This window comes from Mchenga conophoros, linkage group LG18 (assembly GCF_057382185.1).
Source record: "Mchenga conophoros isolate Kocher_MC1m ecotype Shallow Benthic linkage group LG18, M_conophoros_male_GT1.1, whole genome shotgun sequence".
Lineage (NCBI taxonomy): Eukaryota > Metazoa > Chordata > Actinopteri > Cichliformes > Cichlidae > Mchenga > Mchenga conophoros.
The window spans coordinates 13,210,266-13,228,870 of NC_140543.1; the positions used below are offsets into that span (position 1 = coordinate 13,210,266).

The following is an 18,605-nucleotide window of genomic DNA, read 5'->3' on the forward strand; positions in this document are numbered from 1 at the left end:
AGAATATTCCAGTGAGCCAATAATAGGAGAGCCATTTGTCATGAAAGCAGTCAGTGGGTAAACTGATAGTTTCCTGTGACATCCAGCCAATAAAGCCACTGAATTGAAACGCACAAGGTTAGTTTTATAACCTTATTTTATTAAATCAAAAGTTCACATATCTACAAAATTGTAGATACATTTTATATGGGTTTAGAAAGTACAGTACAATTTAAGCAGACCTACTTTTTAGTGATATTTACAATGTTTTGTTGATTTTTCCTATTATTGTCCCTGTGTACTTCACACTAATGGAATAAAATATGGCTGTAAAAAGGGAAACATTTCAAGAAAATAAAAGATATGACTTAAAAACAAAATCAAAGAGGAAGTATCATATTTCAGAAAAAAATTATACAGCTCGAGTCCCATAAAAGTTTGCTCCCTATGTTTCTGTTTATGACTTAAAGCTCGAACAAAACGGTGCCGTCTTCACAGTTCGACACCCGCTCTCTTCCCGCTCAACAGTACCCCGCTGTGCTAAGTTTCACCTGCACTGATGCACCAATGCAGCTTTAAATAAACAGAGCGTGTCCTCTCTTTTTGGCTCAGTGACTGACACAAAACAAAAATAACAAAAAGCCCATACATTCAACCGTACAGCTCTGTAGGTATGTCTGAAAAAAAAGTACATTACACACACGCACAGGTCCGAGATTCACAATGCATAGCTCACCTATGACAGAATAGATTACTAGTGGTTAAGACAAATGGCCATGGTATTCATGAGGTCCCAAATTATTTGATATTACAAAAGGTGCATGAAACATATTGTCCCTCAATACTGTGCATGTAGGAACTTGATTTTAAGACTGACATAAACATAGAAACAATGGAAACAGACTGAGAATCCACATCTAAGTTCAACACAGGTGGAGTGTACATAATTGCATCACACTCCCCAGATTAGCTGTCTCTAATAAAATACTGATTCATATTTGAAGTTTGGCAGTTACCTAAGATGCACCGTGTGCTTCTGGCGCCACCTAGCTGTCAGATCTAATGTCCACAATGGGGAAAAACAAACCTGTAAAAGGATCCAGAATACCCCAAACAGGGCCATCTTTAGCTTAATTCAAGCCATCTCTATGTAAACTCATAAAATATTACTTTTAAATTACGGGTTGGCAAGCACAGTAGTATAAAAAAAAGAGAGGCTGAAAGACTTATCTTTTACACGCAGATATATGCTGAAATAACTCAGTCTGAGGAAGGAAACGTTTTTAAGAGAACTAATAACAGGGCAGTGGACTGCTAGCTGTGAACTACCAGAGGAGATCAAGTCCTTTGGGTGTTGTAAAATGTTGGTAATATATGTCCTTTATATTACCAAGACTCAAAAGGAGCAAAAGAAATTTATAGCTGTACTGTATTGCAAAACTATCACTTGGCACAGACTACACACAAACCACAATTTACTGGTAAAGTGCAAGGAGAGCTGCATGACAGCAGGGAAGGGGCAGAAGGGGCTTACAGTGTGAAACTTCAAGTGATTTTAACTGCTCATCAAACAACCAGAGACGTCATTCAGCTTAACTGCGACTAAGAGCTGACAGGAAAAATTCAGACGTCAATCTATTTTAAAGAAGAGCTGAGGCGACAGACCAAAGGAGAGAAACAAACTTCAATAATAAATCGTTTAAAAAGTCATTTTTCAAGATAAATACCAATAAGTGCAGCATCTCAAATAAATGAGATTGCTGCTTTTCTGCCTCATGTGACAATAAACTGATTATTTTAGGACATCTTTAGTGGCTTCAAACAGGCTGTGATTTCAAACTATAAATTAAGGTCTCATTGTCACAGTAATCCTATTATTACAAATTTAAGACTGGTCATTTGCTACATCAAGAAATGTTCCTAAACAGAGTATTTGCATTTTCATCATTAGAATGACAAAAACCTAAACTGTAGTTTAAGATAATATATTCCTCTTCATCACTCACTGAAAGGAGGAGAATGCACCAATGGTGGAGTAATCATTTTCAGTCACAAAAAAATGATTGTCAAGGACAACAAGAGCAGTGCTCTCAGCTCATTCTGTCTGATCCTTGACTGACAGTGAAAAGGAAACCTGTACAGCTCTGTTTCACAGCATTTCAAGCTCATCAGCCTCTGGTTGAAATTTGTCACATAAAAAAAGGGACAGAGTGCTATTAAAAATAGATCTAAATATATCACATTTGTAATCCAGTCCACAAACTATTAATGACTTCTCATTCCTGGTTCTGCTACCGGTTGTGTGAATGAGTGAGTGAGGATAATGAAGAGACTAACTCTGGAGTAAGAGCCCATTCCTTTGTGTTAAATGGAACATCTGGATAATGCTCCTGGCTGAGTCCTCCAACCAGCAGAGCACCATGACTCATGAAGTCAACATTTATCCTTAAAATGGAAAAGATGAAACTCTGGAAGCTTTCAGAAGAGGAAGCAAGGAGGGGAAGTCCTCCATTTACTGACAATATAATGGCTTACGTGGGCTTTTAGGACTGACCATAGCTGGAGAGAAAGGGGGAGGAAGTGCTAAGAGCAAGAACAGTCTATTTATGTCCAGTCAGTATGAAAGGCCTCAGTCCTCAGAGTAGGCTACAGCGGAAGAAGCTGGTCTTTTTCTGAGGCTCTGAGATCTTTACGCCCTGACTGCTTCCTTGCGGTGTGTTGCCCTCCTGCAGCAAAAACAACAAAGAAAAACAAAAGACAAGTCAAAACACTGTCATCTGCTGCACAGTTTTCCACAAGCTGGAAAAACGCAAAAACATTCCATAAAGCTAGCCACAAGAGCTGCTGATCATTTTCCTCACAGTTTTATCCTTACCAATTTTGTGTCCATTTTTGATTTGATGTCTCTGGCCAGCATCAAAAACGCCTGTGAAACAGAAAAGCATGCTTTCAAAATTCTAATCTTCATCTACCGTAAATTCAACTCAAGAATTTAAGGCAGCTGGACCTAATAGTCACAAGGTTCAATTAGATTCAATTTTATTTATATAGTGCCAAACAGTAACAACAACAGTCGCCTCAAGGTGCTTATATTATAGGGTGAAGACACAAAAATAATAGAGAGAAACCCCAAAAAAATCAAACGACCTCTTTTGAGCAAGCACTTGCTAACAGTGGGAAGGAAAAACTCCCTTCTAACAGGAAGAAACCTCCAGCAGAAACAGGTCAGCGAGGGGCAGCCATTTGGCGCAACTGGCTTTGGGACGAAAAGTCCAGTTATCACCAACAAGGTTCTTAATTTTGTGCATATGGGAGCTTTGCTTTCTAACCACGAAAGATGACATCAATATTAGACACAAGCAGGTGACATGTTTTGGGGTTTTTCTGGAGGCAAATACTGTTGTGATTTAGCGCCATATAAATAAAACTGAACTGAATGTTTACATGACGTATCAAATTAACTGTGCCATGTGTTCTAGCTGACAAAGTGCTTACATTTTCCACGTTGATGTTGGACTTTGCGCTGGTCTCCATGAACTTTATTCCATACTCTAGTGCAAGCTGAAATAAATAAACAAATAAATAAAGCTTTAAAAAAAATTCTGCTGACACTTTTATTCAAAGCATATTACTTTAACATTGCAATAATGACTAAGATTCCCCCTCGATTGATGATCTAGGTGGAAATGACACAGCTACTTGTTGGTTTCCATCAATGAAGTAAATTTATATAAAATGTACTTACAGTAACCCCTGCATGTAACCAACCCTAACTCAGATGCATGTGTATTAAGGATGGGCATTTCAAGCAAGCACGCTATTTAACATTAACTAGGAACAAGTCGCCTATTTTCCAATAGTTGGAAACTGCTTTTAAATGACTATAAACAGCTGTGTCAGACTTTTCACCATGCTAGCTTTACCTCGTTTCCATTTGTTATATGCATTTAATCCATAAAAGACCCTTTGATGGCTGTAATAATGATTGGCTTTGCATATTACAGCGACATATAACCTCAGTCTGGCACATGGTACTTGGTAGTGCACCCTGTCGTTTAAAACCTAGCCGATGTTTTACTGCCACCTACAGGTAGTAAAAGTGCATTAAATCCAACCAGGCAATAATAAAAACAAGGAAGAAACACTTTTGTAAAATCATGGATATCCCAGATGTGAATGCACACAGACGCAAGAAAACAGAATGATAACATGTCTTTCTGTTGGACTGATTTTAAACTAGATCTTAATGTAACTTTACAGTGGCAGAAACACTAGTTTCTCTTCTCTCCTCTCAGTTTCACTGTGTGTTTGTGCTGGTGAACCTGAAACTGCAAGAACAGCCAACCATTCCTCCCCACAGGGAGAGCTCACTGTGTGACTACATGAAAATGACTCTTTGGAGAAGATTATGTGAGACCATGCATCTGTCAAGCTTCTCACCTTTTCCCCCATCTCTTTGGACACCTGCCGTTTGTCATTGATGTCACATTTGTTGCCAAGGACCATCTTCTCAACGTCCGCTGACGCATGCTGGATTAGAAGAGTTTGAATTTTAAAACAGTACATGATACCATACAGACTTTTGATGGGTAGAACATAAGTGGATGAGTTTATATTTGGACCAGAATGTACCTCTTCTATATTCCTTATCCAGTTCTTGATATTTTCAAAGGATTTTTCGTTTGTGATGTCGTAGACGAGCATGATGCCCTGTAAAGAGCAGTACAATCATAAATAAATGCAGGTGAAGCTGCACCTTCAACAGGAAAGAGGATGTAAATCACATCTGTCTGTCAGCATGTGAAGATACCCACCATTGCACCTCTGTAGTAGGCTGTTGTGATTGTTCGGAAGCGTTCCTGACCAGCTGTATCCCTAAAGAAAAAACATCATTAGTTATCTGAAAGCTTAAGGACAAAATATCAAATTGAATGTTTGTGGAAATTATTAGAAATGTTAACACAAATTTCTAACTAATATCAAGCATGACAGCTAATACACTAAATGTATATTAAAACTGATGAAACAGTTATCTTAAACTCGCTAGTTGAACAGGCTGATATAGAGCTGGCAGTGTATAAACACATCCAACATACATGTAACGGGCTTTTTAAATACCTCTTCATTGGTACAGAAGCAAAACACCAGCATACAGTATATTACTACTGTGTAGTGCTTGTGGGTAACTGTATTAAGTCTGCAACAGTGCATTAATGTAACAAATAATAAATTCAAGGAAAACATCTCGGCACACAAAACTTTCTTCAACATAAACAAGCTATAATACTAATATCTGCAACCTTACAATAATTGTCAAATTTAAATTATGCTAGCTAGGATTACAATTGGGTACTCCTAGCTAGCCAGGTAACATTAATGGTAGAAGCCAAATATGGCACTACACTGAAGCAAAAAGCCTAACAGGTGGTCTGCTAATAACTGACTTTAGCCCTCTTTATTAAAGTCTGGAAGTTATGTGGCTTTATTTTTTGTGTAAATTACATTAAAATGTATTTCTTTTATTCTACATACACTCCTATCTGAAGTCTCTGTAGACTACAATGTTCACAGACAACACTGTGATCTGTAGTGAGAGTTGGGAGGAAGCCAAAGAGAACTTGGAAAGGTGGAGGTATGCAGTGAAGAGAAAAGGATTGCAAGTCACTGAAGCAAGATAGAATACATGTGTGAATGAGAGGAGGACATAACATAACAGTGAAGAGCAGAGGTAGTAAAGCTGGATAAGTTGAAACACCTGGGGTGAACCATCCAAAACACTGGACAGTTTATGAGAGAGATGAAGACGAGCGTTTAGGCAAGGTGGAGTGGGTGGAGATGAGTGTTGGGGTGATTTGTAACAGAAGCATAGTGGCATTAGTGAAAGGGAAAGTTTATACAAGAACAATGGTTTGAGGATGATGTCACTAGCAAAAACACAGGAGGCAAAGCTGGAGGTGGCAGAGCTGAAAGTGATCTTGAGGAACAGGTTTATAAATGACTACATCAGAGAAACAACTCAGATTTGAGCGGTTTAGAGACAAAGTTATGCTGCACTTCATTTGCATCAAGAGAGATGTAAATCCTGAGCTGAGCATGCTCCAGTAGTCAAGTTGGAGCAACAACAGGATTTGTTTAGCTACTTATCAAAGTAGAGCTGCTGCTGTAGCAGGTTCATGGATACAACCTGGTCAGTGTTCTAATTTAGCGAGTCACAAATACACAACAGTGGCGGTGCAGAGTATGAGTATTACAATTTTACTACTGTTCATGGTTGCCATCTTGAATTGTTAAGCCTGGTTTTTCTGAGGCTCCTCCAACTTTCCAAGCTCAAAATCTGACTTGAGGGAACAGTTCAGATGTAAATTCCATCTGCCAACTTTAACTAGAACACACTATTACAAAGACAAAAAGGAAACGGTTTGACCATGTGCACTGGAGGAATAGTTGAAATTGGGCAAAGCATGTTAAATATAGAGCTGTTAGTCAGGAGGAAAAGAGGAAGACCTCAGAGAAGATTAATGGATCTAGTGAAGGTCATAAAAGGGGTTTGGTGTAGCAGAAAATGAGGATGCTAGAGTTAGGGTGAGGTGGAGGCATATTATCCATTGCAAACCATGCAATGTAATGTCCACTCATGGAAAAAGTGGTAGTGGTTAAAACACATTAATTTTAAAAATGATTACATCTGTGATTCTTATCACTGATAATGTATAAGAAGCACATAAGCAGTGAACTCAAGTATTAAACTAGAGCTTGTAAAGTGTATATACATAGTGTAAAATACTGAAAATAATTATTTGAAAAAAAAAATCAACCAACACTAAATGTGTATTAAAACTAAATTAAAACAATGACAAATACAAAACATTCTCGGCAAAATTATGTCACATGTCCAGCATTAAACTTACCATATTTGTAACTTTATCTTCTTGCCGTCAAGCTCTATTGTCCTAATCTTGAAATCAATGCCTGCGATTAAAATAAAAACCCAACATGAATGTCAAATCATAACGATAGCTTAGTAGCTCGGCTCTAGCTGTCAACATTGGCTAAGTCTACATTTTCAGCAAGCGAAATAACACCTACGGGCTGCCAATAAGCTACAGGAATATGATCATAAACAACCATTACACCAAATATCCGTGTTTCGTATGTCTTTCAAGAATGTAGACGGAGCCAAACGGCTAATGTGCCACTCGGCTAACCGTCTTGGTTAGCAACCCGGCATCAGGTTATTATACAACAAAACATTTCTGCTTAAACATGCGCCACACGTACAAACAAAGGTTATCAGTGCTTCACTTCACTACACTGAATTAACTAGTCAATCGTACTGCTGCTACTTTAGCAAATACACATTCTGCCTATAGTTTCTATAAAAGAGAAACTAGTTCCTTCTGCTGAAATCCAGCAAGTAGACGGCCTCACCGAGGAAGCCCATTGACGTACTGTAAACAGAGAATAGCTCGGTTTTGTTTCCCCCCAAATACTCACCTATAGTTGAGATAAACGTTGAATTGAAGGCGTCTTCCGAAAACCTGAACAGGACGCAGGTCTTCCCGACACCAGAGTCTCCGATTAACAGTAATTTAAACAAATAGTCGTATGTTTTCGCCATACTTGATATTATTGCGGAAATCCCGCCCGGCAAAGAAGCAATGTAAATGAGCTGGAATGACGCCCCCTGCTGGCCCGGAATTCAACAGCGTTTCAGACTGTGACCGTGAGGCCTTTAGATTGTTGGCTTACTTAAGGTAGACCAGGTTATAATTGTGACTTATTTAACCTGTGCTACTTTATGCTTTTTTTTTTAAATCTACTGTACTTGTTACTCTACTGTATAACTATAGCCTTAATTCAATATAAAGTTTTGTTCTTGCCATTTTATTATGTACACCTTGCTAGGACCAGTTTGGGTTTCTTTTTTGCTTTTTGAATTGCTTTCATTCTTCACGGCATAGATTTAGCAATGTGCTCCAAACATTCCCCAGAGATTTTGGTTCAAATTCACAAAGTTGCTGCAGATTTGTCAGCTACAGGTTCATGACGTGAATCTCCATTTTTGGGTTCCACTACAACCCAAATTGCTCTACCCAGATTGAGAGCTGAGGACTGTGGAGGCCATTTGAATACAGTGAACTTATTGTCATATCCAAAAAAAAAAACAGTTTGGGATGATCTGAGCTTTGTGACATGATGTATTATCCAGCTGGGTACACAAATTAAGGGATTGACACGGCATTAATGGATGGACATGGACAGCAACACCAGCAACCTAGACAGGCAGGGTTGGCATTCAAACAATGGCAGGCAATACTTTCCCAGTTGTCTGTTGTCCAGTTTTGGTGAGCCTGTGTAAACTGTATCCTCAGTTTCCCATCCTTAGCTGACAGGAGAGGCACCTGTTGTGGTCCTATGCTGCTGTAGCCCATCTGCTTCAAGACTTGATGTCTGGTGCTACTCTGCATACCTTGGTTGCAATGAGTGGGTATTTGAGTTGCTGTCAGCTTCAACTCAAAGCATTTACTGACATTAATACTACTACTACAGGATTACATTGTTTCTTACATTTCAGTATACTTGGAAATCAAGGGAAATTTGTGTTCATTAATTAAAAAAGCAACTTCCATTTGAATTACAATTCAACAAAAGAAAAAAAATGAAATGCAAATTACCACAGCCTAAAAAAGGGTCAATTAGGACTTCTAATGAGGTTGGAAAGTAGAGTAAACGTGAAAAAGGAAACTGTAAAGATGAAAGGCAAAACAACTAAATGATTACAAAACAACAATAATTATTTTACCTGGTTTATCTTTTTTTAATAGCTGTTTAAAGTAAAAGTTGCATTTAAAAGCGAGTTGAGTGAACAGTCATATTCATCTGTTTCTGTGTGAACATGTTTATTTAGACGGTATAGGCGTATAGCATAAGCCAGGAATTGTGGTTTAGTTTAGTAACCAGGAGAGAGAAAAAGTGTTTTTGTGCATCCATGTCTTAAGGAGCCTTATTTTTATATTAATAACATTAATGCATAGTGGTGTTAAATATTATATTGTACATTAAGAAGGTCTAATTGTATTCAATGACATATAATTTTTTTGATAGGTGTAGTAAAAAGAATTATAGATCCATTTATAAAGATATATATACATGTAACGAGGGACTGTGTATTAGATAGGTATATTTATTTATAACATATATGTATACATTAGACTATATGATTAAAACAGATAAGTGATGAGCTATAGTGGTAGGGATTAATAAGTATTTGCTTCCTCCTACTCCTTTTTTGAATGGGAAGTGGTCAATTCAAAAAATTGACCACTCTTTTGAATGAATATAATGGTTTTATTTGAGTTCATTTTCATTTGTTTTAATGTGTCTTAACACTTGATGTGTTTGAAATAAGGATTTGATTGATTGATAGTGAACACTAATCTCGTTGTTGTGAAGGTTTTTTTTCTTTTTTTAATCTAACTGAATTGTAGGACTTTTCTTTTTTGTGTTAATGCATTTTGAAGCGTCTCGAAAACCGTTGTTTCCAAAACTTTCCATCAGATCACACAGCCTTCTTTACTGCCTGGCCTCTGTCATGGTCTGTTAACAAGACTCACACGATTTTGCAACACTTTGTGCTGAAGCCAATAAGTCTTGATGCAGAGTTGAATCGTGTTTCTAATAGTGAGTAATTGTTGCACAATGTGGAGGTTTAATGTTGAGGACGTAGTCTTTAACTTTTCATTTATTGCTCAGTAATTATCTTTACTGTACAGCATAAAGCAACTGGAACTGTTTATTTTAAAGCTCACAGTCACAAGAAGCTCGATAAGAAGTTTGAGGACGCACTTATACTCTGATAACATCTTTAGTATTAACCTCATGCGGTTGTGCCATTTCTTGATTATAGCACTCAGTGGCACTACTGTTGTGAAAGAAGAGATTCAGTATCTGCAAAAGAAAAAAAAAAGAAAAAGAAAAAAAAGCTGCTGTCCTAGCACAGAGAGGACAGTGTGCATGCCAGCACATGTAAACTGAAGGGTGAGCTCTTTTCCCTGGAACGGTTTATAGATGTGTTGAAACTGGCTCGCAGACATGACAAAACATCAGCAGCAGCATTAACACCGTCGTCATCATCAGTTTTATTTGTGCACAGAGTTTGGTCTACAACACAATTCCTAGCACCAATACTGAAATCATGTGGACCCAAAACCATTTTTTTTAAAAAGGAAAAGGAACAAAAAGGACCATAAATACATAAAAGGGCTACATGTGTTTTACAAATTAAGAGTGAAATTGCAAAAAAAAAAATGGATGGCATGTAGAAAATATCTTTTACAAAGTTGTTGTTTGTTTTTTTTAACTTATTTGATGTTCTTCTTGGCATTTTACAAGCTACTGAGCTCCTGCAGTGTTTGGTCCAGGACTTGGTGCATGCCTATGTTTTCTTCTTTTGCGTGTGATAGGTTCTCTGTAATGAAAAGCAGCAGGAAATATATAATATAACTGTTTGTCAGGTAACTGTAAAATTGTTAGCCTCATAGTGAGAAAAATGCAGAAACAGCTGCAAAGTGATGAAGAGCAGATTGCAGTGAATGACAGAAGGCAGTGTAAAAGAGAAAAAGGTCTTTATTAAGCTTCAGTTTAATGCAAAAAGAAGGAGAAGGGAACTCTGAATGCAAAGGAATAAAAGAGACAAAGTGCTTCTAAAGATGCAAAGTCGGCAGAGTGCAGAGTTTACAAGGTGTTCATATCATTGAGGGCATTATCCAGCTCCTCGCTGATAGCCTTGAATTTCAGCTTCTGAGTGTACAGTTCATCTGCAGGTCAAAAGGCAGAGTAAGCAGGACACAGGAGGTTGAGAGGAAAAAGTGTGCAGGCCATGAAGGGGAAATTGGAAAAAGAGAGAAATCAGAGCAGAAAGTTAAAGATTTATTACAAGAAGGAGTGTAGGGTAGAATATGAGGGCTGAAAGAAAGCGTACCTTCTAAGTCATCTATGGTCTTTTCCAGCTTAGCCACTGTCCTTTCTGCGAATTCTGCACGGGTTTCCGCCTTTTTCAAACAGTAAACACATTGAAATATAGATGCAAAGCTTACCTCAGAAAACACAGGTTCAGCTTAAGCAGAGGGAATGAATTTACCTCTTTAAGTCTGTCATTCAGGACTTTAATCTCCTCCTCGTATTTGTCTTCTTTCTCAGAGTACTATGCAGACAAAGAAAAGCAAACAACTTTGTTTGTGCCATTTTAGGATGACCAGGGTACTTCCCCTGTTTTTTAGGTGATGGTAGTCGAGATGAGGATGCAAATAGTGAATGTGAGCACGAAAAAAAGGCACTTAATGTGCTGCCGATCCTGTTGAGTGGGTGACAGTGATGAGTGTGGATGTGTGAAGGTGTTTTATGATAGTGAGCTTACCTTCTCAGACTGAGCCTCTAGAGACTTGAGGTTGTTGGTAACATTCTTAAGCTCTTCTTCCAGGTCACCGCACTTGCTGAAAGAAAGAAAAGATGTTTTTTTTTTCCAATAACTTGCTTAGAATATATTTAAAATTCACATATTGTGGTGAGAATAACTGCACTGAATTTCTCCTTACAGTTCTGCAATTTCTGCCCTCTCTTCTGCCCTCTCCAGCTCACCCTCGAGGATGACCAGTTTACGAGCGACCTGGAACGAAATCACAGTTGAACATCAGCTGAAGCGACATCTCACAAAAAAATAAATACAATCCGTCCGTTCATACCTCCTCGTATTTGCGGTCGGCTTCCTCAGCAATGTGTTTGGCTTCTTTGAGCTGCATCTCCTGGATCTCCATCTTCTCCTCGTCTTTCATGGCTCTGTTCTCAATCACCTTCATGCCTCTAAAGATGGAAACGATGCCGAACATTTAGTCCAACAAGACCATAAAGACACTCGACATTGCAGAGGTTATCTGGGAGACTCACTAAAAGCTGACTTAACTCAGTAACCACCAACTTTGCATTTCCAACAGTTATTTTTTACCTGTCAAATTTCACTGACAGGCAATGGCATCTATTCACTGCACTAATGGGATTCTCTATCTTTGTATCACACTGTGACTTGTATGGCTCTGTATACAGTTCTGTTATCAAGCCTTCCTGCTTCAGTTCCGATGGGCCATGGGCCATTTAATGGCCATTTACCTTACTGTTCTGTTTAAGCCTCTAGTTTTTGTGCTATTGCTGTTTTTGATTTTTCCTTGAAAACTTCAAACTTTACAAAGTTTTACAAAGTATTGCTTTCATTTATTTTACTCTTTTTTTTTTTTTTTAAGTCAAGCAAACTTTATTTCCACTCTGAGGGAATGAACAACACATTCCAATAGGCTTCCCTCACTACTTCCAGCCAATGAAAATGAGCAAGTGAGGGTGATTTCAGCCAGTTCACTTGTGTGCTTGCTCAGTTTTTTTTGTGCCACATGAAATAGGCTGAAGCCTATCTGCATGGTAACAGCAAACGCTCGTGATAGTTAACTTCAAGACGGTGGGCTGTGTAGAACTTTCACTTAACATTAAAACACACAGTGACTCACAGCAGTAACAAATACATCTGAATCTACAGATCTATGCTGATTTTCACCTTTCGCTCTCATCTGCGGCCTTCTCGGCCTCCTCCAGCTTCTGCAGGGCTGTGCCCAGTCTCTCCTGAGCACGGTCCAACTCCTCCTCCACCAGCTGGATCCTGCGGTTCAGCGATGCTACTTCGCCCTCAGCCTGTAGCCACAGATTGAGAGAGATAGGGAGGTCGCAGGTCAGAGGCCAGGAAGGAAACATGAATGCAGCCAAAACAGGAAGGTTACCACTTACGCTCAATGCTGAAAACTGCTTATCCATTCATCTATTTTGAAGCTACACTATAATCCCCCCCCCCCCCTTTCATTCATGGCTTTAAGAAGATGTCAAGATCAGGTCCTTGCGTTTCATTTGCTTTTTCAGCCTTAGTGACTTTGATGAGTTGTGGACTTTGCAGCCTGGCTACCTGCTTTACTAATATGTTGACACAGGATAACGCAGTGACAGCTTTTTTTTTTTTTAAATAAACATGCTGGCATCTGATATTTTACAGCTGTCTTCACTTTTGTAGTGTAAACCAAAGCATGTTTGGGGGACACCAGCTTTCTTCTCCTCAGCCCGTTTCCCACAGCACTGATAGCGCAGATAACCATGCCTGCTCTCTCCTTCCTGTGCAGAGGCTCAAGAGGAACAGGAAGGAGGATTCCGGGCACCTTTTCAGATGGACGGTGTGTCAGCTGTTATTCAATCAAAAAGCTCAAAGGGCGAAGGGAGGGAGAAAAAAAAAGAATAAGTTTTGAATGATTGACAAGAAGTGTAACTGTAAGATTGTACCCTTTAAAAACCTTCAATTTAACATTTTCTTTACCGTCAAACAACCACACTGACAGTTAATGTAACATCGGGGACTCTTGCAGCATTTCTTGGTGTTTTGGTAGATATATGGGGCGGGCTGGAGTTAGATAACACAGCCGAACAAAAGTCTGCAGAGGAATGTCGACACAGCGATGTTTCAACTTGTCTCTGTAACGACTGTATAGAAAATAACTACAGATTTATTTATTTTTTACTGTAATCTGTATACAGAGGTTCCGGTTTTTATTTCGCGCGTTAGGTGCGTTATTATTACCGATACTTTGCAAGTCCAGCTCTCAGGAGTGCGTAAACGCTTCAGTCCCAGATTACAGTGAAGATGCTCAACCGGTTTGCTGGAATTACAGATCAAGACAAAAAGTAAAAGAAGTTCACTTCAAGTTGGACTAAATGCAAACTGATCTCACTTTTTCGCGCAGTTCCCGTTCAGTTTCCAGCTCCTTTTGTACTGCCAGTGCGCGATCTTCAGCCTCATCAACTTGCTGCTGGAGGGCTTGGATTTTCTTCTTCACGGCTTCCATAATTCCGACAGTTTGGTTTCTTTAAACGGGGATTGGTCTGAACCGGCAATCGAGACACTTAAGTTATGAATTCGCCTCAAAGTTGCAGGCTCTGTGGAAATCTTTTCTCGGGCAGGAAATCAGGGAGGTGCGGTGCTGGGACGGCGGAAAAAAAGGGCTGGGAGTTTTCAGGAAATTTATGACGAGATCCTCCAATCATGTGAAGAAGCCTGTCTCAGATGACATCACAGGATTTAGGAGGGGAATGTGGGACGTTTTTTTTTCCTCCACAAAGGAGGTGTGTAAAGTCACTTTTTTGTGGGGCCAGGGTTTTCTATTGTGGACTTATATGGCAAAGTGAAGGTGTTGCAACTGCACGGACTGAAGGCAGAGGAAGTGCACTGTGTTATTTGTCTGCTGTTAGATAAAGCGTGAATCACGTCTAAGGGATCATCGTGTGATTGGATTTGGTTGTCTGAGAGAGAAAAGAAAGGAAAGTAAATGTCAGTGGGGGATGGTGAAGGAGAGAGGAGCAGGTTGTAAACTGTATCAAAGGACCGGAATCAAAAGTCCAAAGATTTACTTCTAGTGGAGGAGGAGGAGGGTCAAGGGTGGGGTGGGGCCGTAATAATCCTTTTCACTAGGGGTTGTTGACCTGCAGTGGCGTGGAATGTAAATTGATTTGGTTGCAGACATGACCTGCAGCCATCGGGTGGCGACACATTTCTTCATCGCCCCCATTTGCCTCCTACTCTTCCTCCCCCTCACGTTTTCGGTCTTTTACTACATTTATATGTATGAAAGAAGCTAAAAAGTATTTGTGGCCACCTGATAAACCATCAGAGGAATAAAATCCTGTTATCACCTCTAACCTTTGAGATCGTCTCACTTACTTCAGCTCAGATTTTTACCTGCTTTGTGAAGTTGAAACACTTTCCAAATCCTCCTGAAAACTTCACAGACTTGAAGGGAAGAGAATGTCCACGAGCCACCTTCAAAACCACTCTTTTCATTCCCAGTGTCAGATCAATATTATTATATTGGTCACGATTCACTCCCAAAAGCAAACTAAGTCAAGTCTGTGTCCGGATTTATTTTGTTTGTGATAAGGCATAATCCCGAGTTAGATTCCCATCATTTTCCTGGAAAGGATATGTTTAAGCAATAAATACATGACATAAATGTAGATGGTCTCCAAAGGTCGGCAGTCATTCAGCATTGCACACTGCCTAGGTATGTTACTGTAAAGGCTAGACTGAGGAGAGAATAACGTCTCAGCCCCAAAAAAGGCCAAAGCATTGATTTCATTAGAAACTGCAGTACGGGGTTCTCTGTTTGCTTAGGCTGCATTCCTGAAATTCTTTGGTCGGTAACAGGCTGGCCAAGTTGTGTCTGTGCTTGAGAAATAGCTCAGCTACAGACCTCAGTGAACCACCAATAACTCTGTGATTATCTCCACGGTCTGGGTTAGAAGATGCAAGATAATCAATTCAGGATTTCTGGGTTATTAGTTTACATTGGGGTGGATTTTTTTTTAAATTTAATCTCAAGGCAGTTCTTTAAAGTAACAACCTTTCATGTCTTCTTTTATTCCTATCCTATTTCAATATGTATTATTTTATGTATGACCGTCAGTGATTTAATCACTTCACGTTCATATTTTGCACTTTAGAAACAACCGAGCTGCACTAAACTATTGGGCGAGTCCAGACATTTCCTTTTTTGGGTTATGTAAGCATAAGAGGCAACTCTTCATCTGAGTCAAGCACTTTAGCCAATGATTTTGTTTAAACCAGCTTTGACAGAGAGGAATGTGTGTCCATGTTACTGGTCCCCTTTTCCCCTCTCATAGAGTGATATCTATTTCAGTCCATATGAAGTATTTGATACTGATATTTTAAAAGCTGTGGGGTTCCACTGTAATAATGCCTTTCCGATGGCGTCTTGGTGGTGAACTCACGTCTGTGGCCTTCTTCTCCGACAGTTCCAGTTTCTCCTGAGCATCCTTCAGGGCCTCGGAGTACTTGTCCAGTTCATCTTCTGTTCCCTTCAGTTTCTTCTGCAGAGCGAGCAGCTCATCCTCCAGCTGAGAAAAGGCAGATGTGAGAGAAAGTCAGGAATCAAATATAGATTTTTGTTCAGTTAAAGTGAGTATGATGAAATTCTGGTATATGACAGAAAGCAGTAGTGGGCGATAGATCTTTTACAGATCACTTAAATGCTATTTTGGGATAATCCTGATGTATTTCAGAAAGATGAATTTCACTTGAAGATAAGGAGGTGAAAATACGTAGTGGGTGCATGATTTTGGACTACAGCTAGCTCCTCTCAACAAATACATGCGTGCTGTTATTTTAATCTGGGTTATTCTTTCCACTTAAAAAGCTCCAGAGTCAAACATTCACCATGAAGCCTGTAGATTATGTGAGGTAACTAGGAGGTTCCTTCTGAAAAGACACATAGCTGCAGAGTCTGGGTGGCCCAATCCTTTAATTGCCGCCGGAGTCTGTGCCTGATGTTGTGTGTAATAGATGTTAATTTTGCATGCAGTTTTGTGTATTTTCAGTGCCTTTCGTCAGCCTAACTGCACTCTGAAAGTCTACTCGTCATGCCAAGAATAGCAAAGAAAGCATCTCTTAGCACTATTTGAGCTGCAGCCATCCCAACAAACTAAAGAGCTCTGCATAATCTTCTAGGATTTCATGCTGACTGTTCTTTGCTCCTGAAGACATGCTGAGGGTCCATATGTGCAGTGCCAGTGACAACTGATGCTCCCTGTGCTCTCTGAGGGAGTTGTTATGGCATTAGCTACCAGAGAGTGGATATTTACACTTTCCACTTGCTCGATCCTTCATCCTGGCTTTGTCCGAGTCTCTCTAACTTGCTGCTCTCTAACATTCCTTTCATACCACGTTAATGAGGACACCATCTCCCACTGTGTGATAATTGCCTCTATTTAGAAACCTCAGATATCCTATTGCATCTCCAGATTCTATTTTGTTTGTATGAAATTAAAGTACACTGTCATTAAGTTTGGCTGGGACACATCATCCTGTCTGTGGCTTGAGCGCTGCGGCGCCAAATATGGGGGCACAGAAATTTATGAGGTTTTATATTATACAAACTTCACTTCTGATAAGGATGCTGCCAGAGTCAGACCGTGGTATTCTATAGGTCTGTTTTAACCTGGCAGCTTTTCCTTTGATTCAGTTCGGATAATAAGCCTAGCTCTTGTCACAGCCATCTCTGTGGATATCCTCCACCGTCTCCTACTGCAGAACAAGGAGCTCAGTATCAACTGATCCCTGTGATTCAGCATTTAGTCCTGCTGAGAAATATATCAGCAATCTGTAAATTGTGCTTTGGTGTTCTTATTTAGTATTTTAGATTATGACTGAACTTTAGCAACAAAAATAAATCAAAAACTATTAAAAAAAACTATTATAGGAAAAGTGAAAAAAACAACAACACAATAACGCAATGATGTTGTAATACAACTGGTATGAGTAACTTCACAGATACATTTAGATATATAATCCTGATATTGAAAATGTCCACATTTTTTGACAAAGAAGATTCCCCATATTTTGGAAAAAAGTAATTATTAAAATTAATTTATGCATGTGTGATGCATTTACTTCATTTGTTGTAAATATGCTGTGACATTTTAATATTCCTGTATTAAACATTAAACTCATGAGCCACGCGTCACCTGCTTGCTTTTATCTTCCGCCTCCTTCTTGTCGGTCTCGGCCTGTTCCGCCCTGTCGATGGCGTTCTCCTTGTCCAGCTTCAGCATCTGCATCTTCTTCTTGATGGCCTCCATGGTGACTGTTGGGTGTCAGCGTCTTGAGATCTTTAGAAAAAGAAGTTTTGTAGTTCGTTACGGGGAAAAGCTGCTGCAGATGTTCAGAGGAAGACGCCTCACAGGAGCCCTCACAAGGTTGACAGGGAGCGCAACTGGCAGATGCAGAGAGGAGGGAGCTCGGAGCGAGCGAGCACAGGAGAGGAGGATGCAGACTGAGAGTCGGTGGAGCTGTATGTGATTTAAACTTGACAGGAGGTTTGGAGACAGCCCTAGTCCCCAGTGACAGCCCTTTCCCACCGGTTACCCCTTTCGCCACTCCCCACTTTGGCTCCTCTAGAACTTACTGTTGCCCCCACCCCATCCCTAATCTAAACTTCACCTCTCAAATGTTCTTTGGAGGGACAGCATGGTGTAGCCATTTCAGCATTGACCAGCCTATGTCCTTGTTTGGATTTTTACGCAGATAAAAAGCAGGAGAATGACCAAGAACTCACAAACTTCAAAAGGGAAATTGTTCACATTAATAATTTTTGCGGCTTCTCGCCTCTCTTTGGTCTATCTATATGCCTGTGTTCTTACTTAGGAATGTTCAAATTGATGTTAATACCAGAGTTGGTTAGAAAGGGACATAGTTTTCATTCTAGCGCTGAATGAAAAAGGGCTGTATGGAAAATGATCCAGCCAAAGAAAATTTGGGGGAAAGAGCTGTCTGCATGTGATCCACGTCAGGCAGCCACAGCATTACAGTCAGGATACACAGACATAAACCACAGGTCCAGTGCAATTAAGATCCTCTTAATTACTATTGGTTTGACAGATCTGTACTTAGATCTGTTTTCTCCAATTTGTAAGGCGCACTAAATAAAAAAGTTGACTGGGAGATATAACTCAAGACGGATTCCAGGAATTTGGTG

At 39.6% G+C, this 18,605-nt stretch overlaps 2 protein-coding genes across 4 annotated transcripts; both read right to left on the reverse strand.

Moving 5' to 3' along the window:
• Positions 1-103: 103 nt before the first annotated feature.
• Positions 104-7,658, reverse strand: LOC146553345 (ras-related protein Rab-8A-like). Its single transcript, XM_085253396.1, has 8 exons — positions 7,474-7,658; positions 6,888-6,948; positions 4,794-4,854; positions 4,612-4,689; positions 4,420-4,509; positions 3,475-3,540; positions 2,855-2,905; positions 104-2,705 (listed from the first exon to the last, which is right to left on the reverse strand). The coding sequence occupies exons 1-8, from the start codon at positions 7,595-7,597 to the stop codon at positions 2,616-2,618; spliced, it is 621 nt and encodes a 206-aa protein (XP_085109522.1). The 5' UTR covers positions 7,598-7,658; the 3' UTR covers positions 104-2,615.
• A 2,440-nt stretch (positions 7,659-10,098) lies between these two features.
• On the reverse strand, positions 10,099-17,929 carry tpm4b (tropomyosin 4b). 3 transcript variants are annotated; one of them, XM_085256064.1, is made up of 9 exons: positions 17,596-17,926; positions 15,844-15,969; positions 12,578-12,711; positions 11,721-11,838; positions 11,574-11,644; positions 11,396-11,471; positions 11,120-11,182; positions 10,961-11,030; positions 10,099-10,447 (listed from the first exon to the last, which is right to left on the reverse strand). In XM_085256064.1, exons 1-9 carry the CDS (start codon positions 17,707-17,709, stop codon positions 10,365-10,367), a joined length of 855 nt encoding a protein of 284 aa, XP_085112190.1. In that variant the 5' UTR covers positions 17,710-17,926; the 3' UTR covers positions 10,099-10,364. The 3 variants fall into 3 exon arrangements, with proteins under 3 accessions (XP_085112190.1, XP_085112192.1, XP_085112191.1); XM_085256065.1 differs by having other exon boundaries at positions 10,420-10,796; positions 17,596-17,929; XM_085256066.1 differs by lacking the exons at positions 15,844-15,969; positions 17,596-17,926 and adding an exon at positions 13,791-14,062.
• Between the last annotated feature and the right edge of the window lie 676 nt (positions 17,930-18,605).

Excerpts from the sequence above, each read along its gene's own strand:
- LOC146553345 (XM_085253396.1), bottom strand. The coding sequence starts at position 7,597 with ATGGCGAAAACATACGACTATTTGTTTAAATTACTGTTAATCGGAGAC. Across the intron at positions 4,855-6,887 it reads AAGATAAAGTTACAAATATG|GGATACAGCTGGTCAGGAAC; the intron begins GTAAGTTTAATG and ends TTTTTTCTTTAG. Across the intron at positions 2,906-3,474 it reads CCAACATCAACGTGGAAAAT|GCGTTTTTGATGCTGGCCAG; the intron begins GTAAGCACTTTG and ends TCTGTTTCACAG.
- tpm4b (XM_085256064.1), bottom strand. The coding sequence starts at position 17,709 with ATGGAGGCCATCAAGAAGAAGATGCAGATGCTGAAGCTGGACAAGGAG. Across the intron at positions 11,645-11,720 it reads CCGACCGCAAATACGAGGAG|GTCGCTCGTAAACTGGTCAT; the intron begins GTATGAACGGAC and ends ATTTCGTTCCAG. Across the intron at positions 10,448-10,960 it reads GACCATAGATGACTTAGAAG|AGAACCTATCACACGCAAAA; the intron begins GTACGCTTTCTT and ends TTTTCATTACAG.